This window comes from Leucoraja erinacea, chromosome 25 (genome assembly GCF_028641065.1).
Source record: "Leucoraja erinacea ecotype New England chromosome 25, Leri_hhj_1, whole genome shotgun sequence".
Lineage (NCBI taxonomy): Eukaryota > Metazoa > Chordata > Chondrichthyes > Rajiformes > Rajidae > Leucoraja > Leucoraja erinaceus.
Genome location: NC_073401.1, coordinates 31,049,773 through 31,066,984, shown reverse-complemented (window position 1 = coordinate 31,066,984; position 17,212 = coordinate 31,049,773). Strand labels below are relative to the sequence as shown.

At 42.7% G+C, this 17,212-nt stretch overlaps 1 protein-coding gene across 1 annotated transcript in view; it reads left to right on the top strand.

Annotated features, from left to right (window-relative positions):
* dnah10 (dynein axonemal heavy chain 10) overlaps positions 1-17,212 on the top strand; it is a 123,036-nt gene that overhangs the window by 20,022 nt on the left and 85,802 nt on the right. Inside the window, exons 11-18 of the mRNA XM_055655466.1 lie at positions 411-605; positions 937-1,107; positions 2,143-2,319; positions 6,446-6,619; positions 9,021-9,187; positions 10,646-10,797; positions 12,258-12,422; positions 14,919-15,126. Coding sequence (XP_055511441.1) covers positions 411-605; positions 937-1,107; positions 2,143-2,319; positions 6,446-6,619; positions 9,021-9,187; positions 10,646-10,797; positions 12,258-12,422; positions 14,919-15,126 — 1,409 coding nt within the window. The remainder of the gene's footprint in view (positions 1-410; positions 606-936; positions 1,108-2,142; positions 2,320-6,445; positions 6,620-9,020; positions 9,188-10,645; positions 10,798-12,257; positions 12,423-14,918; positions 15,127-17,212) is intronic.

Here is a 17,212-nt window from a genome sequence, read left to right as displayed (position 1 = left end):
CAAATTTCCAACACATTACTTTAACCATGTCCTCTGGTCATAGGCATCGATGCTTTCAGGATAAAGATTCTCACAACCTACACTACATATAATTCCTTGTAAATGTACACAGCTGAATCTTCATCCATCAGCCCTCTCCTCTCCTAGGATAACAAACACAGCCCAGCCAGTCTCTCCTCACTACTGAAACCCTCCAACCCAGGCAATATCATGGACAATCTTCTCTGCACCTTCTCCAGTGTAATTGCACCTTTCCTATAGCCTGGTGACCAATGCCACACACAGCACTTCAACTGTGGCCTAAGCAATGTATTTGTACCAAGGACCATGATTTTCTTCTGGTTAATGAATGTAAACAACAGAACATAAAATGAACAGAATCATCTGTTATTGTTGGTTACTATCGCTAGACTCGAGAGGAGTTTTACAACATCTTTGGACCAGAGCTGAAAGCTGTAACTGGTGACCCGAAGCGCATTGATGATGTGGTACAAAGGGTTAACGATCTTGTTGTGCCCATTATGGAACTCTCTTTCGATATGTTTAACATTCGTCACACGCAGATGTGGAGGGTCGTAATGGAGGATTTTTACACTCAGGTTCAGGTACGTTTTAATATGTGACTTGGCCTCCTAACACATTTGCAATAAAATCTACTTATTCCAACAGCTATTTGAGAAAAGGAAAACACTTTCAGTAAATTATGAATTTTCAAAAGGTATTCAGTACTCAAAATAATTAATTTGTGATGATTCACTTAATTTTTTCTTCACACCAGAGACTGAAGTTGTACCTTTTAGTGGGTATGGTTAACTTACCGATTACACCACTTGGAGTAATTGTTACAATGTGCTTTGATGCCCAATCTGTCTACTCGTCAGTTTTTCCCATTGAACTTTAATTAAGATTATAAAAAACCTTTGCTGTTTCTTGCAGTTCATTGAAGGGGAAGCAAAGAACTTTATTGATGAGTCATTCAAGAGTCTCCGCTCTGCAGAAGCAGCGTTTGACATGCTTTTGAGATTCAGGCACATTCGCTCACGAGAAGTGGTCAACAAGCAAATGATGAGGAAATTCAATGACATTCTCACACAGTATTGTAAGGAGGTAAGGCCATTTAGTCTGTGAAAGATCTCATGTGTTTCCCTCTAACCAATACCAATGGACACTCCTTGATTCTCCCACTACACAATTACACTAAGGGTAGTTCACAGTGACCAATTAACCTACCATCTGCATATCATTGGGATGCACGAGGAAGCTGGAGAACCCAGGAAGCCCATGGAGAATGTGACATGTCCATCTAGATAGTGCAGGAGGTTGGGATTGACCCAGGTCACTGGTGTGGCTCGTTGTTTGGATACTATTTGGATATTAGTTACTTGTTTCCAGTCACCTCTGCAACAGCTCATATGTTATCATTCATCCATGTTCATCGCTGTCTTTATGCACTGCACCTAAACGTTCACTTTTGTCCACCGTTTATTATTTATATAAAAGACCACTTCTGTTCCAGCTGCCGTCAATCCAGGTGTAATCCTATTTACGCCCTATAGTGGGACTCCCCTTTTTAACTCTAAACCCCACGCGTTAACGTTCTGACCCCACACGCCAACGTTCTGACCCCACACGCTAACGTTCTGACCACACACGCTAACGTTCTGACCCCACACGCCAACGTTCTGACCCCACACGCTAACGTTCTGACCCCACACGCTAACGTTCTGACCCCACACGCTAACGTTCTGACCCCACACGCTAACATGTTGACCCCACACGCTAACGTTCTGACCCCACACGCTAACATCCGGTGATAGCACCTTTCTATTATTCCTCTCCATTTAAAGCACACCCTGCTTTTCTCACTAATGTTGATAACCTCGCAGTGTTCTACATTTTAATCCACCTACTGCGATTTGTTCTACCATTTGTAGGTAGTTTGAGGCCGCCTCCATAACAATAAATTTGTCTACATCATAGGCTGTTTGTTTCAAAATCATGTGGTTTGTGAGTAGCCAAGGCGGCGACACAGGACCATGTTGTAGTCGCTAGTTATTGGCTGGCAAAGCTTGACCTGTACTACGCATTATCCTCAGTGCCATGTTCCCTTGTACTGTTACTTTGCCTGATGCCTTTTTACAGGTTGATATTATAAACACCATCTTTACAAATAATGCTAGTAACCCTCCGGTGACCAAGAACCAGCCTCCAGTTGCTGGAGCCATCCACTGGGCCCGATCACTCTTTCACCGCATTAAACACGTCATCGTTCACTTCCAGAAAATGCCCGAGATGCTGGCAAGTGATCAGGGCAAGGCAGTAAGTTCTTTGGACTTTGATCTTTCAGACTGACTATTAATTGTAAGCATTAACAAAAACATATCTGCCTGCTGGAAAGCAATATTTACTTAAGATATTGTGATGCATATTACTTTGAGTAAAATATTATTGCGGTATGTTTTATTTTGGACAGATGGCAGCGTGACTTGGCAAAGATGTGTTGATGAGTCATCTATCTGCAGATTATTTCAGTGTACTCTGCAATATAGAAACATAGAAACATAGAAATTAGGTGCAGGAGTAGGCCATTCGGCCCTTCGAGCCTGCACCGCCATTCAATATGATCATGGCTGATCATCCAACTCAGTATCCCGTACCTGCCTTCTCTCCATACCCTCTGATCCCTTTAGCCTCAAGGGCCACATCTAACTCCCTCTTAAATATAGCCAATGAACTGGCCTCAACTACCCTCTGTGGCAGAGAGTTCCAGAGATTCACCACTCTCTGCGTGAAAAAAAAGTTCTTTCATCTCGGTTTTAAAGGATTTCCCCTTTATCCTTAAGCTGTGACCCCTTGTCCTGGACTTCCCTAACATCGGGAACAATCTTCCTGCATCTAGCCTGTCCAACCCCTTAAGAATTTTGTAAGTTTCTATAAGATCCCCTCTCAATCTTCTAAATTCTAGAGAGTATAAACCAAGTCTATCCAGTCTTTCTTCATAAGACAGTCCTGACATCCCAGGAATCAGTCTGGTGAACCGTCTCTGCACTCCCTCTATGGCAATAATGTCCTTCCTCAGATTTGGAGACCAAAACTGTACGCAATACTCCAGGTGTGGTCTCACCAAGACCCTGTACAACTGCAGTAGAACCTCTCTGCTCCTATACTCAAATCATTTTGCAATTAAATCTAACATGCCATTCGCTTTCTTTACTGCCTGCTGCACCTGCATGCCTACCTTCAATGACTGGTGTACCATGACACCCAGGTTTCGCTGCATCTCCCCTTTCCCAATCAGCCACCATTTAGATAATAGTCTGCTTCCCCGTTTTTGCCACCAAAATGGATAACCTCACATTTATCCACATTATACTGCATCTGCCAAACATTTGCCCACTCACCCAGCCTATCCAAGTCACCCTGCAGTCTCCTAGCATCCTCCTCACAGCTAACACTGCCCCCCAGCTTAGTGTCATCCGCAAACTTGGAGATATTGCCTTCAATTCCCTCATCCAGATCATTAATATATATTGTAAATAGCTGGGGTCCCAGTACTGAGCCTTGGGGTACCCCACTAGTCACTGCCTGCCATTGTGAAAAGGACCCGTTTACTCCTACTCTTTGCTTCCTGTTTGCCAGCCAGTTCTCTATCCACATCAATACTGAACCCCCAATGCCTTGTGCTTTAAGTTTGTATACTAATTTCTTATGTGGGACCTTGTCGAAAGCCTTCTGGAAGTCCAGATACACCACATCCACTGGTTCTCCCCTATCCACGCTACTAGTTACATCCTCGAAAAATTCTATAAGATTCGTCAGACATGATTTACCTTTCGTAAATCCATGCTGACTTTGTCCAATGATTTCACCACTTTCCAAATGTGCTGCTATCCCATCTTTAATAACTGACTCTAGCAGTTTCCCCACTACCGATGTTAGACTAACTGGTCTGTAATTCCCCATTTTCTCTCTCCCTCCCTTCTTAAAAAGTGGGGTTACGTTTGCTACCCGCCAATCTTCAGGAACTACTCCAGAATCTAAAGAGTTTTGAAAGATTATTACTAATGCATCCACTATTTCTGGAGCTACTTCCTTAAGTACTCTGGGATGCAGCCTATCTGGCCCTGGGGATTTATCGGCCTTTAATCCATTCAATTTACCCAACACCACTTCCCGGCTAACCTGAATTTCACTCAATTCCTCCAACTCTTTTGACCCGCGGTCCCCTGCTATTTCCGGCAAATTATTTATGTCTTCCTTAGTGAAGACGGAACCAAAGTAGTTATTCAATTGGTCCGCCATATCCTTGTTCCCCATGATCAACTCCCTGTTTCTGACTGCAAGGGACCTACATTTGTTTTAACTAATCTCTTTCTTTTCACATATCTATAAAAACTTTTGCAGTCAGTTTTTATGTTCCCTGCCAGTTTTCTTTCATATTCTATTTTTCCTTTCCTAATTAAGCCCTTTGTCCTCCTCTGCTGGTCTTTGAATTTCTCCCAGTCCTCCGGTATGCTGCTTTTTCTGGCTAATTTGTACGCATCATCCATCGCCATATGATTTATTTTAGTATATTTGCTCACAACATGGCAGGATGCTCAGATCATAAAGGGGTAGATGTGGTGAGGGAAGCACAGGATGGGTACAGTGCCAACTCACTAGCTTCACTGCTGCCCGCTTCTTCACAGACCGACACTTTTCCTTCAATGTATTCTCTCTTGATAGCCACAAGGGCGTTTGCCTGCGTGAACATAGAAACATAGAAAATAGGTGCAGGAGTAGGCCATTCGGTCCTTCGAGCCTGCACCACCATTCAATATGATCATGGCTGATCATCCAACTCAATATCCTGTACCTGCCTTCTCTCCATACCCCCTGATCCCTTTAGCCACAAGGGCCACATCTAACTCCCTCTTAAATATAGCCAATGAACTGGCCTCAACTACCTTCTGTGGCAGAGAATTCCACAGAATTCTCAGTCCTAAAAGATTTCCCCCTTATCCTTAAACTGTGAACCCTTGTTCTGGACTTCCCCAACATCGGGAACAATCTTCCTGCATCTAGTCTGTCCAACCCCTTAAGAATTTTGTAACATCTTTCTCCACAAGGCACTTTAAAGTATCTTCTACTTTATACCTGTGAGTGCTCGTCATTGACGCCCTCCATCCATGGGCATAGCCCACAGTTATCAGTTCATTGCTGTATTCCACAGATGCAATGACATTCCTGGATTGCATGAAGCACACTGAGTAAACTGTGTACACGATGATGAAAAATACAACAACAACTGCAATGACCTGTGCAAAATACAGGATGGTGCAAGGGTTGTGGGTGAAATAGTCCAAGAATGAAATACCGAATGAGGTGGAGTTACGGATAAAAGTACGTGGCAGCACCTCCAGGAAGGGGGTGGAAAGAGATTAATTCAAGAGTCTGATACGAGTGGGGAAGAAACTCTGAAGTCTGCATGTCTGGGCTTTTGTTCCAGTTTCTTCTCTCAGCAGTAGAAGAGAGAAGGGAATGTCCAGCGTGGCAGGCGTTCCAACCCTCCTGATGCAACGCATTGGGTGGAAGGAAGTGTCGAGCATTTAATGGACTGGGCTGTGTTCATCACTCTCTACAGGTTCAGGGGTCAAGAACAGAACAGTTGCCGTATCAAATGTTTATATATACTTTATACCTTTCATTATATATACATATCAGATATTTCTTTCCTCCAGAGAAAATAGTAACAGCACTCTGAAAATCAGTCTCAAAAAGGGTCTGACCCAAAACAACCTCTAATCATTTCCTCTAGCTCAATTAGTCAACTAGATTGGCATCGACTTATTGAGTTGAAGGGTCTGTTCCCATGCTGTAACAGACAATAGGTGCAGGAGTAGGCCATTCGGCCCTTCCAGCTGCGTATGACAGTTGTATTCATTTCTGGCCACTGCTTCATAAGGAAGATGTGGAGGCTTTGTAATGGGTGCAGAAGGGGTTCTCCACAAAGCTGCATGAATTAGAGAGTTGGACAAGCTTGCATTTTGCAGCTGAGAGGTGGATTGATTGAAATGTATAAATGATGTCAGGCACAGATTGGGTAGATAGAATTATTTTCGAAGGGTGGAAATGCCAATGGGAATATTTTGAGATTTACCAGGAAGTATTTTTGCACAGTGTTAGGTGCCTTGAACATGCTGCCAGATAAGCAGATATGATATCAGAGGAATTTAGGCACACAAAGAGGCATGGAATAGAGGGACACACACCATGTTCAAGCAGATGTGCAGTTTAAATTGGCATCATGGTTGCGACAGCCATCATGGGCAAAGGGCCAAATCAACCCATGCATTACCCAGGCGTGATCTAGATGATGATTCAAAGACTTCCATTTTGTTAAACTCTTGTATTTCTATTATGCTTGTTGACAATGCTTCTAACAATGGGTTATTTTACTTTATAGACCAAAGCAAAATATCTAGAGGTGGCAAAGAGGATGAAAGTGTATGAAGATAAGTTGTATGAACATTGGCAAAGTGAGACTAACACAAAGTTGCACGTTCTGTTAAAACAAAGCCTGCTCAACAGGGTTGATGCACCAATAACCTATCCAGATAGTACGGTTTACTTTGATCCTGTAAGTATAGGAAGATGCTCATCTTTTTTCTTGAGATTATTAGAGCATATATGTTTTTTAACAATATCAAGTGTTTAATGCAGCAACGCAACAGGTTTGCAACTTACAAAATTCTTAAAGGGTTGGACGGGCTAGATGCAAGAAGATTGTTCCCGATGTTGGGGAAGTCCAGAACAAGGGCATCACAGTTTAAGGATAAGGGGGAGGTCTTTTAGGACCGAGATGAGAATTAATTTTTTCCCACAGAGAGTGGTGAATCTGTGGAATTCTCTGCCACAGAAAGTAGTTGATGCCAGTTCATTGGCTATATTTAAGAGAGAGTTAGATGTGGCCATTGTGGCTAAAGGGATCAGGGGGTATGGAGAGAAGGCAGGGATGGGATACCGAGTTGGATGATCAGCCATGATCATATTGAATGGCGGTGCAGGCTCGAAGGGCCAAATGGCCTACTCCTACACCTATTTTCTATGTTTCTATGTAAGCACAGTACTCCATAAATAACATAATAAACAGAAAAATAAATTCTATTTGGTTAAAAAACAAAAGCTTAAAGACTATAGTAAAAACAAAAGTGTCTGTAGTTGAAAGTTTTGTTAGTGTTTGTAATGTTCAATAGCCTTATGGTTGTTGGAAAGGAACCGTTCCTGAACCAAGACATCACAGTTTTCAAGCTCCTGTACTTTCTTCCCGATAGTGAAACCTAGACTAAAATAAAAACGTTTTCCTATTCAAAAATCGCATTTCGTTGTCTCTGTACTGTACACTGACAATGACAATTAAATTGAATCTGAATCTGAATCTGTCTGAAATGAGTTTGAGCAGTCATGCTAGTTAAATAAAATGGAAGTCTGAAGGAAAAACAGGAAATGCTGGAAAAAATCAACAGGTCAGACAGCTTCGGTGGATAAAGTAAAAGGGAACATTTCAGCTTGACCATTCATTGGGATTGAGGAAGTGAGGAAGCAAGGCAGTCTGTGGCAGAGATCATGGTATTACATAATTGACTAGAGAGTGGAGCTTCACATATACCTACCAGCCTGGTCTGGGAAAGAGGTAAGCATCACATATGGGGGAGAAGAGTCAATGGATTTAGAACGGCACAAACTACAGAAGGAATTTCAGATTATTTAGACTATGAAAACAACAAAGCTGGGCTTCATTTCTCAAGATTTGGAATTGAAATTGTTTTTGATGTGTTTTCAAGATGACCCAGATTACACTATGGCTCAGTTCAGATCTCAGTTTTATTTTTTAAAAGCATCCAGAAATGCTAGAGATAGAAAAGATCATAGCCTAATGTAAACCCAGTATGCAGGATGTGTGATCTTCATGGGTTTGATATGGTTAACATGGGGAATATGTTGCTAAGCAATGGTCTAAAATTAAACAACATAAATCCAGTAGCAAATTTGAAAGAAACATAGAAACATAGACATAGAAAATAGGTGCAGGAGTAGGCCATTCGGCCCTTCGAGCCTGATGGCTGATCATCCAACTCAGTATCCTGCACCTGCCTTCTCTCCATACCCCCTGATCCCTTTAGCCACAAGGGCCACATGTAACTCCCTCTTAAATATAGCCAATGAACTGGCCTCAACTACCTTCTGCGGCAGAGAATTCCAGAGAATCACCACTCTCTGTGTGAAAAATGTTTTCCTCATTTCGGTCCTAAAAGATTTCCCCCTTATCCTTAAACTGTGACCCCTTTGTTCTGGACTTCCCCAACATCGGGAACAATCTTCCTGCATCTAGCCTGTCCAACCCCTTAAGAATTTTGTAAGTTTCTATAAGATCCCCCCTCAATCTTCTAAATTCTAGCGAGTACAAACCGAGTCTATCCAGTCTTTCTTCATATGAAAGTCCTGACAACCCAGGAATCAGTCTGGTGATGAAACCTCCTCAATCAAAAAGTGGTACCTTTCACAATGCTTTCAAAGTATCTTCATCTCCAATGAAGTACTTTGGAAGTGTCATCACTTTTGCAGAAATTGCAACAGCCAAGTTCTGCTTAATTGGATCAAAGTGAACGTCGCACACAATCTATTTGTCTGTATTTTTGACATATAATATTGGGGAGGTCACTGGGGGAAACTGCACTGCTATTTGAGATAGTGCATGAGATGTTTAATATGAACCTGAAGGTTTAACATCTCATCTTAAAGATAGAACATCCAACAATGCAGCACCTCTTGGCGTTGTACTGACTGCGTGTCAGCCGAGATTTCCGCACCAAATTCTCTGGAGTGGGACTCAAGAAGATGAAGTCTTTGAAAACTTACTAGAGAAAAAGCCAAGTTTAAGTTAACAAATTATTTTGCTGTATAATGTATCATTGTAAAATAACCTTTCTATTTTGACACCTTGCTGACATCTCATTTGTAGCTTTGCTTTGTTAATACAGAACTTGACTTCTCACGATGAAATGTTTGAAGCTAATTGTCAATATGAAGTGAACTTTGCTCCAGAACTGGAAGAAATAATCATGGAATCCAAGTACATGGAGCAGTTGGGATTTCAAATCCCTCAGCTGGCCAGAAATGTGGCTTTACAAGAACAGAAGTTTCTCCGGTAGGTTTGACCAAGACAACTAGATGTACAGGTGGACATTTAAAATGAATTACTTGCTCATCCTTACTGTCGCGGTCTTTGATTGTCAGGTCTGTTTGTTTGGTTGACAGACATCTCTAGACATCATTAGTAGATCTCCTCAGTAGAGGGGAATGGATTGCCCTCCTGTATTTAGTGTGAAGCATTTTTATTCAAATGTGTGTAGTGGCCATTATATCTTTCTCTCGGACGCTACACATAGATCATTTTCAATGCTTCAGCTAAATGGCAGCTCATGCTGTGGATTGCACAGATCAAGCCTTTGATCCTATTTCCCTTGGTTCTGATTATCTCAGTCACTGCTGAGAGCACTGGCTTCTGTCCTGGTTCCTCTTGAATCTTTGATCTTCCTCTGCCAATCCCTGGGCTTGCTACTTCCCCACCCTTACAAGACCCAGATCCAAGACCTCTGCAGCAAACCCAATCATGTCATTAGCTTGGACAGAGTTATACAACATGGAAACATGGCCTTCGGCCCAATTCATCCATGTTGTCCACCTGATCTGTGTTGGCCCTTATTGCATTTTGGAGCAATGAGCTGCTTTGCATAAATTATGTTAATGTGCTCCCCACGACCTAGAACTCAGTATGTCCTTTCCAGAGATGCTGCCTGTCCCGCCGAGCTACTACAGCTTTTTGTGGGCACAAAATTTGCTAGTTATCAACAGTTAGTCCGTGCAAATACTGGTTTTCCACAATTTTGTCAGTCGTATAGATTACCCGATTTCAATTTTTTGTAGTTCGTGTCACCATATGCAAGACCTTGCCAAAATAAATATCAAAGAAAATGTTAGCTTTACTTAGCATGTTAAGCACTATCTGGAGAGAGAGAATCAGAATTAATGATTCAGGTTGATGACCTTACAACAGAGCATATGTTGACATTGATTGAGGGCTGAATATTTGCAAGGACCTTGGAGAGAACTGCATTGCATTTCTTTGAAATAGTGCCTGAGGATTTGAGCTAAGAAAGCAGATGGGGCCACCTGTTAATTAAAATCTTCACTCCCACAATCTAGATCTGTTGCCTTACCAGGGACTAACTTTACTGTACCATTCTACAGTTTTTGTTTTTATTAATTGCTGTTTTTTTTTCCCTTTTACCTTCCGCCCACAATATTTAATATGTAAAAGAATATGTGATTCTGTTCCATTCTGTTTTGTAGTTTGTTTGTTTGTTTGTTTTTTGCACAAAGTCCGCGAGCATTGCCACTTTTCATTTCACTGCACATCTCGTATTTGTATGTGACGAATAAACTTGACTTGACTTGACTTAAGTCTTTGTTGTTGAACTCCAAGGCATTCTGCTGTCCACAGCCCTGGCTGACAACTGACACAGAGTGGAGGAGTGCTCGAATTGTATGAAGCATTCTATTCTCTTCTGTTGCCAGAACGCTCACTTTGCTTTTTGGTCTTTAGGTACACCACTGGATTAAGGAACATGTTGAATCGCTACCAAAAACTAATGACTTCTTTAAACATAGCAGAGATAAAACTTATGGTGGATCATATCCAAGAGCTCCAACGGGTTATTCGTTCAGGTTATAAAAGATTAAACTGGAACTCGTTAGGTAATACCAGATATTTTTATGCTTCATATCAGCAATCAGTGTTTTCATAGTAGCTGCAAGGAACCACATGCATTTCAAATTGATTTCCCATGAGAAACTATGTCAATGAAATTATCTCTGCTGCTCCTGTTCTGACACAACAAATGCCATGTGGTTTGAATCCTCAGTGTGACTCATGCAACCCACCATGTGGTGACTGGTGGTGTTGGCATGTAGTTAGGCGGTCAATGATGCAGAGTGACTGGTGTTGGGGCATGTAGTGTAGGCGGTCAGTGGTGTGGAGTGGTGTTGGGGCATGTACATGGGTACACTTCTGTAAATGAGTACAGAAGTGAGGTCGACCGACTGACCAAATGGCGCCAGCAAAATAACCTGAACCTCAACACCAACAAAACCAAGAAACTGATTGTGGACTTTGGAAGTGGTAGATTGGGGACTCACAGTCCCGTTTATATCAATGGGTCGATGGTGGAAAGGGTCAAGAGCTTCAAATTCCTGGGCAACGAGTGCCCAGGAGCGAAAAAGTCTGCAAAAAGTAGTAAACACTGCCCAGTCCATCATCGGCTCTGACCTCCCTACCATCGAGGGAATCTATCTTTCAGTGACTGATGTACAAGCACACCCAGGTCTCGTAGCACCTCCCCTTCTCCTAATCTGACACCATTCAGATAATCAATTCAGAACTTCAAATAGCCCTTGCTTTCCCTCTTTCTCCGTCCCCTCCCTTTTCCCAGTTCTCCCACCAGTCTTACTGTCTCCTACATCCTACATTCTATCTCTGCCCGCCCACTGCCCTGACATCAGTCTGAAAAAGGGTCTCGACCTGAAATGTCCCCCTTTCCGATCAGCAGAGAAGATTATTGGCTGCAACCTTCCCTCCATTGATGAACTGTACACTGCAAAGGCCAGGAAGCGAGCGGGCAAGATCATCTCTGACCTCTCTCACCCTGGCCACAAACTCTTTGAATCACTTCCCTCTGGAAGGCGACTCCGGACTGTCAAAGCTGCCACAGCCAGACATAAAAACAGTTTTTTCCACGAGTAGTTGCTCTACTCAACAGCCAAATATCTGTAGCCTCTGGTATTTTGTTGGTTCACATGCTTGATCAATGGTGTTTTATCATTATTAATGGTGTCTTATGCTTGATCAATGGTGTCTTATTATTATTAATGTTTAGTGTTTTCGGAGTCATTCATAACTGTCAATGTATGTCATGTTGTTACTTGTGGGCGGAGCACCAAGGCAAATTCCTTGTATGTGAATACTTGGCCAATAAACTTACTTACTTACTTAGACCACCTCCGATGAATCCGCCCCCAGAACAGAGCCAGCCTTCCTGATGAGTTTGTTAATCTTGTCGATGTTGTCAATCTTGAAACTATTCATTTGGTATGAAGGCTGATTTTGTTAATTATCAATAATGCAATTGCAATTAAACCTCTGTTGCATTTTAAAATAGGTATTATTGATTATCTTGGTCGCTGTGAACAAGCAATTGGAAAATTTGAATCACTTGTAAACCAGATTCACAAGAATGTGCGAGACATTGCCATTAAACTTGCATCGATAGAGTCTGCAGACCTCTTTAAAAGACCACCGCCCAAGTCTAAGGAGGATCTTGCAGGTAAGATGAAATGACCCTAAACTTTGGTGCGTACAGAGCATTCAGAAAGTATTCAGACCCCTTCACTTTTTCCACATTTTGTTGCAGCCTTATACTAAAATGGATTAAATCCTTTTTTTTTAATCATCAATCTATACACAATACCCCATAATAAAAAAAGCAAAAACTGGTGTTTAGAAATTTGGGCAAAGTAATTAAAAATAAATAACTGAACTATCACATTTAGATTTGGTTCATCCTGTTTCCATTGATTATCCTTGAGTTGTTTCTACAACCTGATTGGTGTCCACATGTGGTACATTAAATTGATTGTACATGATTTGGAAAGGCACACACCTGTGTATATAGTTTGTTCGGTGGGGATACTGAGAGACGACGCCCTGCTAGCAGCGTGTTCGTCATTTCTACTTTTTTTTGTTTTTTTAGTATATGTCCAAAATGTTTGTTTTAATGTCTCTCAGTGTGTCTTGTGGAGAGGGAGGTAAGGGGGGGGAACAGCTTTCGGTCGCCTCCTCCATGGAGAGGCGACTTTTTCCACGTCACCTTCCATGCGGCCTAACAGCAAGGATTGGTGTGGCCTTTCCTGGAGCCGGGCCCAGAGCACTCGCCGCGGGTCGCCAGAAGGGAGTGCTCCGTTCGCTGGCCCGTGGCTGCCTGAAGCCGCGGTCTACGGAGCTTCCAGCTGGCACGGCGTCCGGAGCCTGGGATCCCTCATTGGGGACCCTGGAGGAGAAGAGCTCCGACCGCCCGTGGCCTACAACATCTTAAAGCCATCGTTTGTGGTGTTTCTAACCACGGCGCGGCGGGGACTTAGATCTTCGACTGCCGGCCTGCGGCCTACTTCATCTTGAGGCCGTGGTCTCCGGTAGGAAAGCACCGATTCGGGAATTACCTTGCCTGTACATCTGGCCGCCCGCAGCGGCGACTGCGGAGGTTTGTGGTCCCAACCACGGGGGGGAAATGGAGGAGGGCTGACTGTACTTTGTGCCTTCCACCACAGTGATGAATGCTGTGGTGGATGTTCGTGTTAATTTTTTTATTGTGTGTTAATAGATAATAGACATTAGGTGCAGGAGTAGGCCAATCAGTTCTTTTTTTTATTGTACAGCTGTTGGCACGTTCATTTCATTGCACTTTATTTTGTATGTGATTAATAAATCTGACTATTGACTATATAAGGTCCCATAGTTGACAGTGCATGTCAGAGCAAAAACCAAGCCATGAAGACAAAGGAGTTGTCCGTAGACCTCCGAGACAGGATTGTGTCGAGACACGGATCTGGGGAAGGGTTTAAAACAATTTCTGCAGCATTGCAGGTCGCGAAGAGCACAGTGGCCTCCGTCATTCTTAAATGGAAGAACTTTGTAACCACCAGGACTCTTCATATAGCTGGTCGCCCGGCCAAACTGAGCAATCGGGGGAGAAGGGCCTTGGTCAGGGAGGTGACCAAGGACCCGATGGTCACTCCGACAGAGCTCCATAGTTCCTCTGTGGACATGGGAGAAACTTCCAGAAGGACAACTATATCTGTAGTACTCCACCAATCAGGCCTTTATGGTAGAATGGCCAGACGGAAGCCACTCCTCGGTAAAAGGCACATGATAGCCCGCTTGGAATTTGCCCAAAGACACCTAAACAAGATTCTCTAGTCTGATGAAACCAAGATTGAACTTGTTGACCTGAATGCCAAGCATCACGCCTGGAGGAAACCAGGCAACACTCATCACCTGGCCAATTCCATACTTACGGTGAAGCATGGTGGTGGCAGCATCATGCTGTGGGGATGTTTTTCAGCGGCAGGAACTGGGAGTCAGGATCAAGGGAAAGATGAACGGAGCAAAGTACAGAGAGATCCTTGATGAAAACCTGCTCCAGAGCGTTCAGGACCTCAGACTTGGGCAGAGGTTCACCTCCCAACAAGACAATGACCCTAAGCACACAGCCAAGACAACGCAGGAGTGGCTTTGTGACAAGTCTGTGAATATCCTTGAGTGCCCCAGCCAAAGCCCGGACTTGAACCCGATCGAATATCTTGAGGGACCTGAAAATAGCTGTGCATCGACGCTCCCCATCGAACCTGAGAGAGCATGAGAGGATCTGCAGAGAAGAATGAGAGAAATTACCAAAATACAGGTGTGCCAAGCTTATAGCGTCATACCCAAGAAGACATGAGGCTGTAATCGCTGCCAAATGTGCCTCAACAAGGTACCGAGTAAAGGGTCGGAATTCCTATGTAAATGTGATACTTCAGTTATATATTTTTAATTGCTGTGTAAAAATTTCTAAACACCTGTTTTCGCTTTTTTATTATGGGGTATTGTGTGTAGATTGATGATTTAAAAAAAAAAAAAGAATTTAATCAATTTCAGAATAAAGCTGTAACATAACAAAATGTGGAAAAAGTGAAGTGGTGTGAATGCACTCCGAATGCACTGTATATGGCCATGGATTAACAATGTGACTAACCAGCTGAAACATTCTGAATGTTTCTGTTAGGGGTAAAGGAGTTTTATGAGCATGTGGAACGTGAGCGGAATAAGGACATCTTGAATTTAGTCAGTAAGTATAAAGCCATTGGCCCACTGCTGACCAAGATGGAGGGTCTCGTTTTCCACACCAACACGGGGAAGGCTTCAAAGATGGCGTTATACTACACCTTCTGGGAGCGCAGGGTTTACGACAGTCTTGTCAAAATGATTGTAAAGTAAGTATAATTCAGTTTATAAAGTTATAATCATAGTCAGACAGTACAGCACCAGGCCCTTCAGCCCAACACATCCGTGCTGACCAAGATGCCACATCTAAGTCAGTCCCATTTGGCCCATATCCCTCTAAACCTTTCCTATCCATGTCCTTGTCCAATTGTATTTTAAATGCCTCAAATGTTTCCTCTGGCAGCTCATGGCATAAACTGACCATCCTCATAGTGGAAAAAGTTGCCCGTCAAATTCCTATTAAATTTTTTCCCTCTCACCTCAAATCTATGTCTTCTGGTTCTCGATTCCCATGCCATGGATTGAAGACTTTTTATCTGCATTTACCTTATCAATTCTCAACATGACTTTATATATATATTACTTCATATACTCTTAGCTTCCTACGTTCCAAGAAATAAATTCGTAACTTGCCGAACATCTCCTGATAATCTTGGCAACATCCTCGGCGAATCTCTGCACCCTTTCCAGCTTAATGATATCCTTCCTATAGCAGGGTGACCAATAGCGAACACAGTACTCTAAATGCAGCCTTGCCACCATCTTAATAATAATAATAATAATAATAATAATAATAATAATAATACCTTTCAGAACACTCAAGGACACCTTACAGTTAAAACAGACAAATTATAAATATATAAATAAAATGGAACAAAAACAACATATCCATGAATTTGATAGAAAGTGGAGTTACGTGGGATAGGCCAGTGTGAATAGGTGAGTTTTGAGGGAGGTTTTAAAGGTGGGGAGAGACTCTATGGTACGGATGGATAGTGGGAGAGAGTTCCAGAGGTGAGGGGCGGAACGGCTGAAGGCTCTGAACCCCATCGTGGACAGGCGGGCAGATGGAGTGGGGAGCAGGGAGGAAGAAGAGGATCGGAGAGTTTGGGATGGAGTGTAAGGCTGGAGGAGTTCACAGAGGTATGGAGGAGCGAGATTGTGGAGGGTTTTGAAAGTGAGGAGGAGAATCTTAAAATTAATGCAGTATTGGACAAGGGAGCCAGTGCAGTTGTTTGAGGATGGGAGTGATGTGTTTGGCGGATGGAGTTCTGGTGATAATACGGGCAGCTGAGTTCTGGACCAATTGTACAACTGTAACATGACATCCCACCTCTATACTCAATACCCTGATTACTGAAGGCCAAGGTACCAAAAGCTTTCTTGAGCACCCTATCTACCTGTGACACCACTATCAGGGACTGTGCACTTGTACTCCTAGATCCCTCGGCTCTACAGTACACTCCAGGGCCATGCTATTCACTGTGAAGGTCCTGCACTGGTTTGACTCATTAAACTCCATTATCCATTCCTCAGCCCACTTGCCCAGATGATGATGATCATGTTGAATCTCCAGGGAAGGAAACCAATGGAACATTTGTTACATAACTCCCACTAAACGTGCATTTTATCTGTTATGCACAGGAAGAAAATAAATCTGCATTCTGTATGCCAACAGATGTTTTATTCATTTAAAACTGGTGTAACATTTATTGAATAAAATAGCATTAACATTTACAAACTAAAACAATAAAAGTTTATTGCTGCTCATTTTTTAATGACTGGGTTACTGCATTATATTAAAAATTAAGCCAATTGCACATGTAAAGAAGACAAATGATAACATGCAGGACCGCTTAAAACTAAATAACCACAACGGACAAATTAAATCCTTTGTCCCAACTGCTGGAGTTTGCATTACAATTTCACTCAAGCGATTGCCATAAGGGCGGCTTCCAAACCATGTAAGGTTTGGATGTGAAACAAAAAATGCAATATCATGCAATAAAAAGGAATTAAAAAGTATAGTGCTTTGGCCCCTTTATCAACTGAAATATGTTGTGTTTTGTGGTTAATTTTTAACATATTAAAATCTAATGCAAGGTGCTCTACCTTACTGTGACAACTCCCCTTGTCACCTTCCGACCTGTACCTTCTCCCCAGCACACCACCATCTATCTCAACCCCCACATGCTCTCACACATGCCACATCCACTCTGTCCTCATTGTGATGCATTAGTTTGCCTGCAGGGAGCAGTGTGTGCACATCTGTGAGCAGGATGTACTGCCAACTCT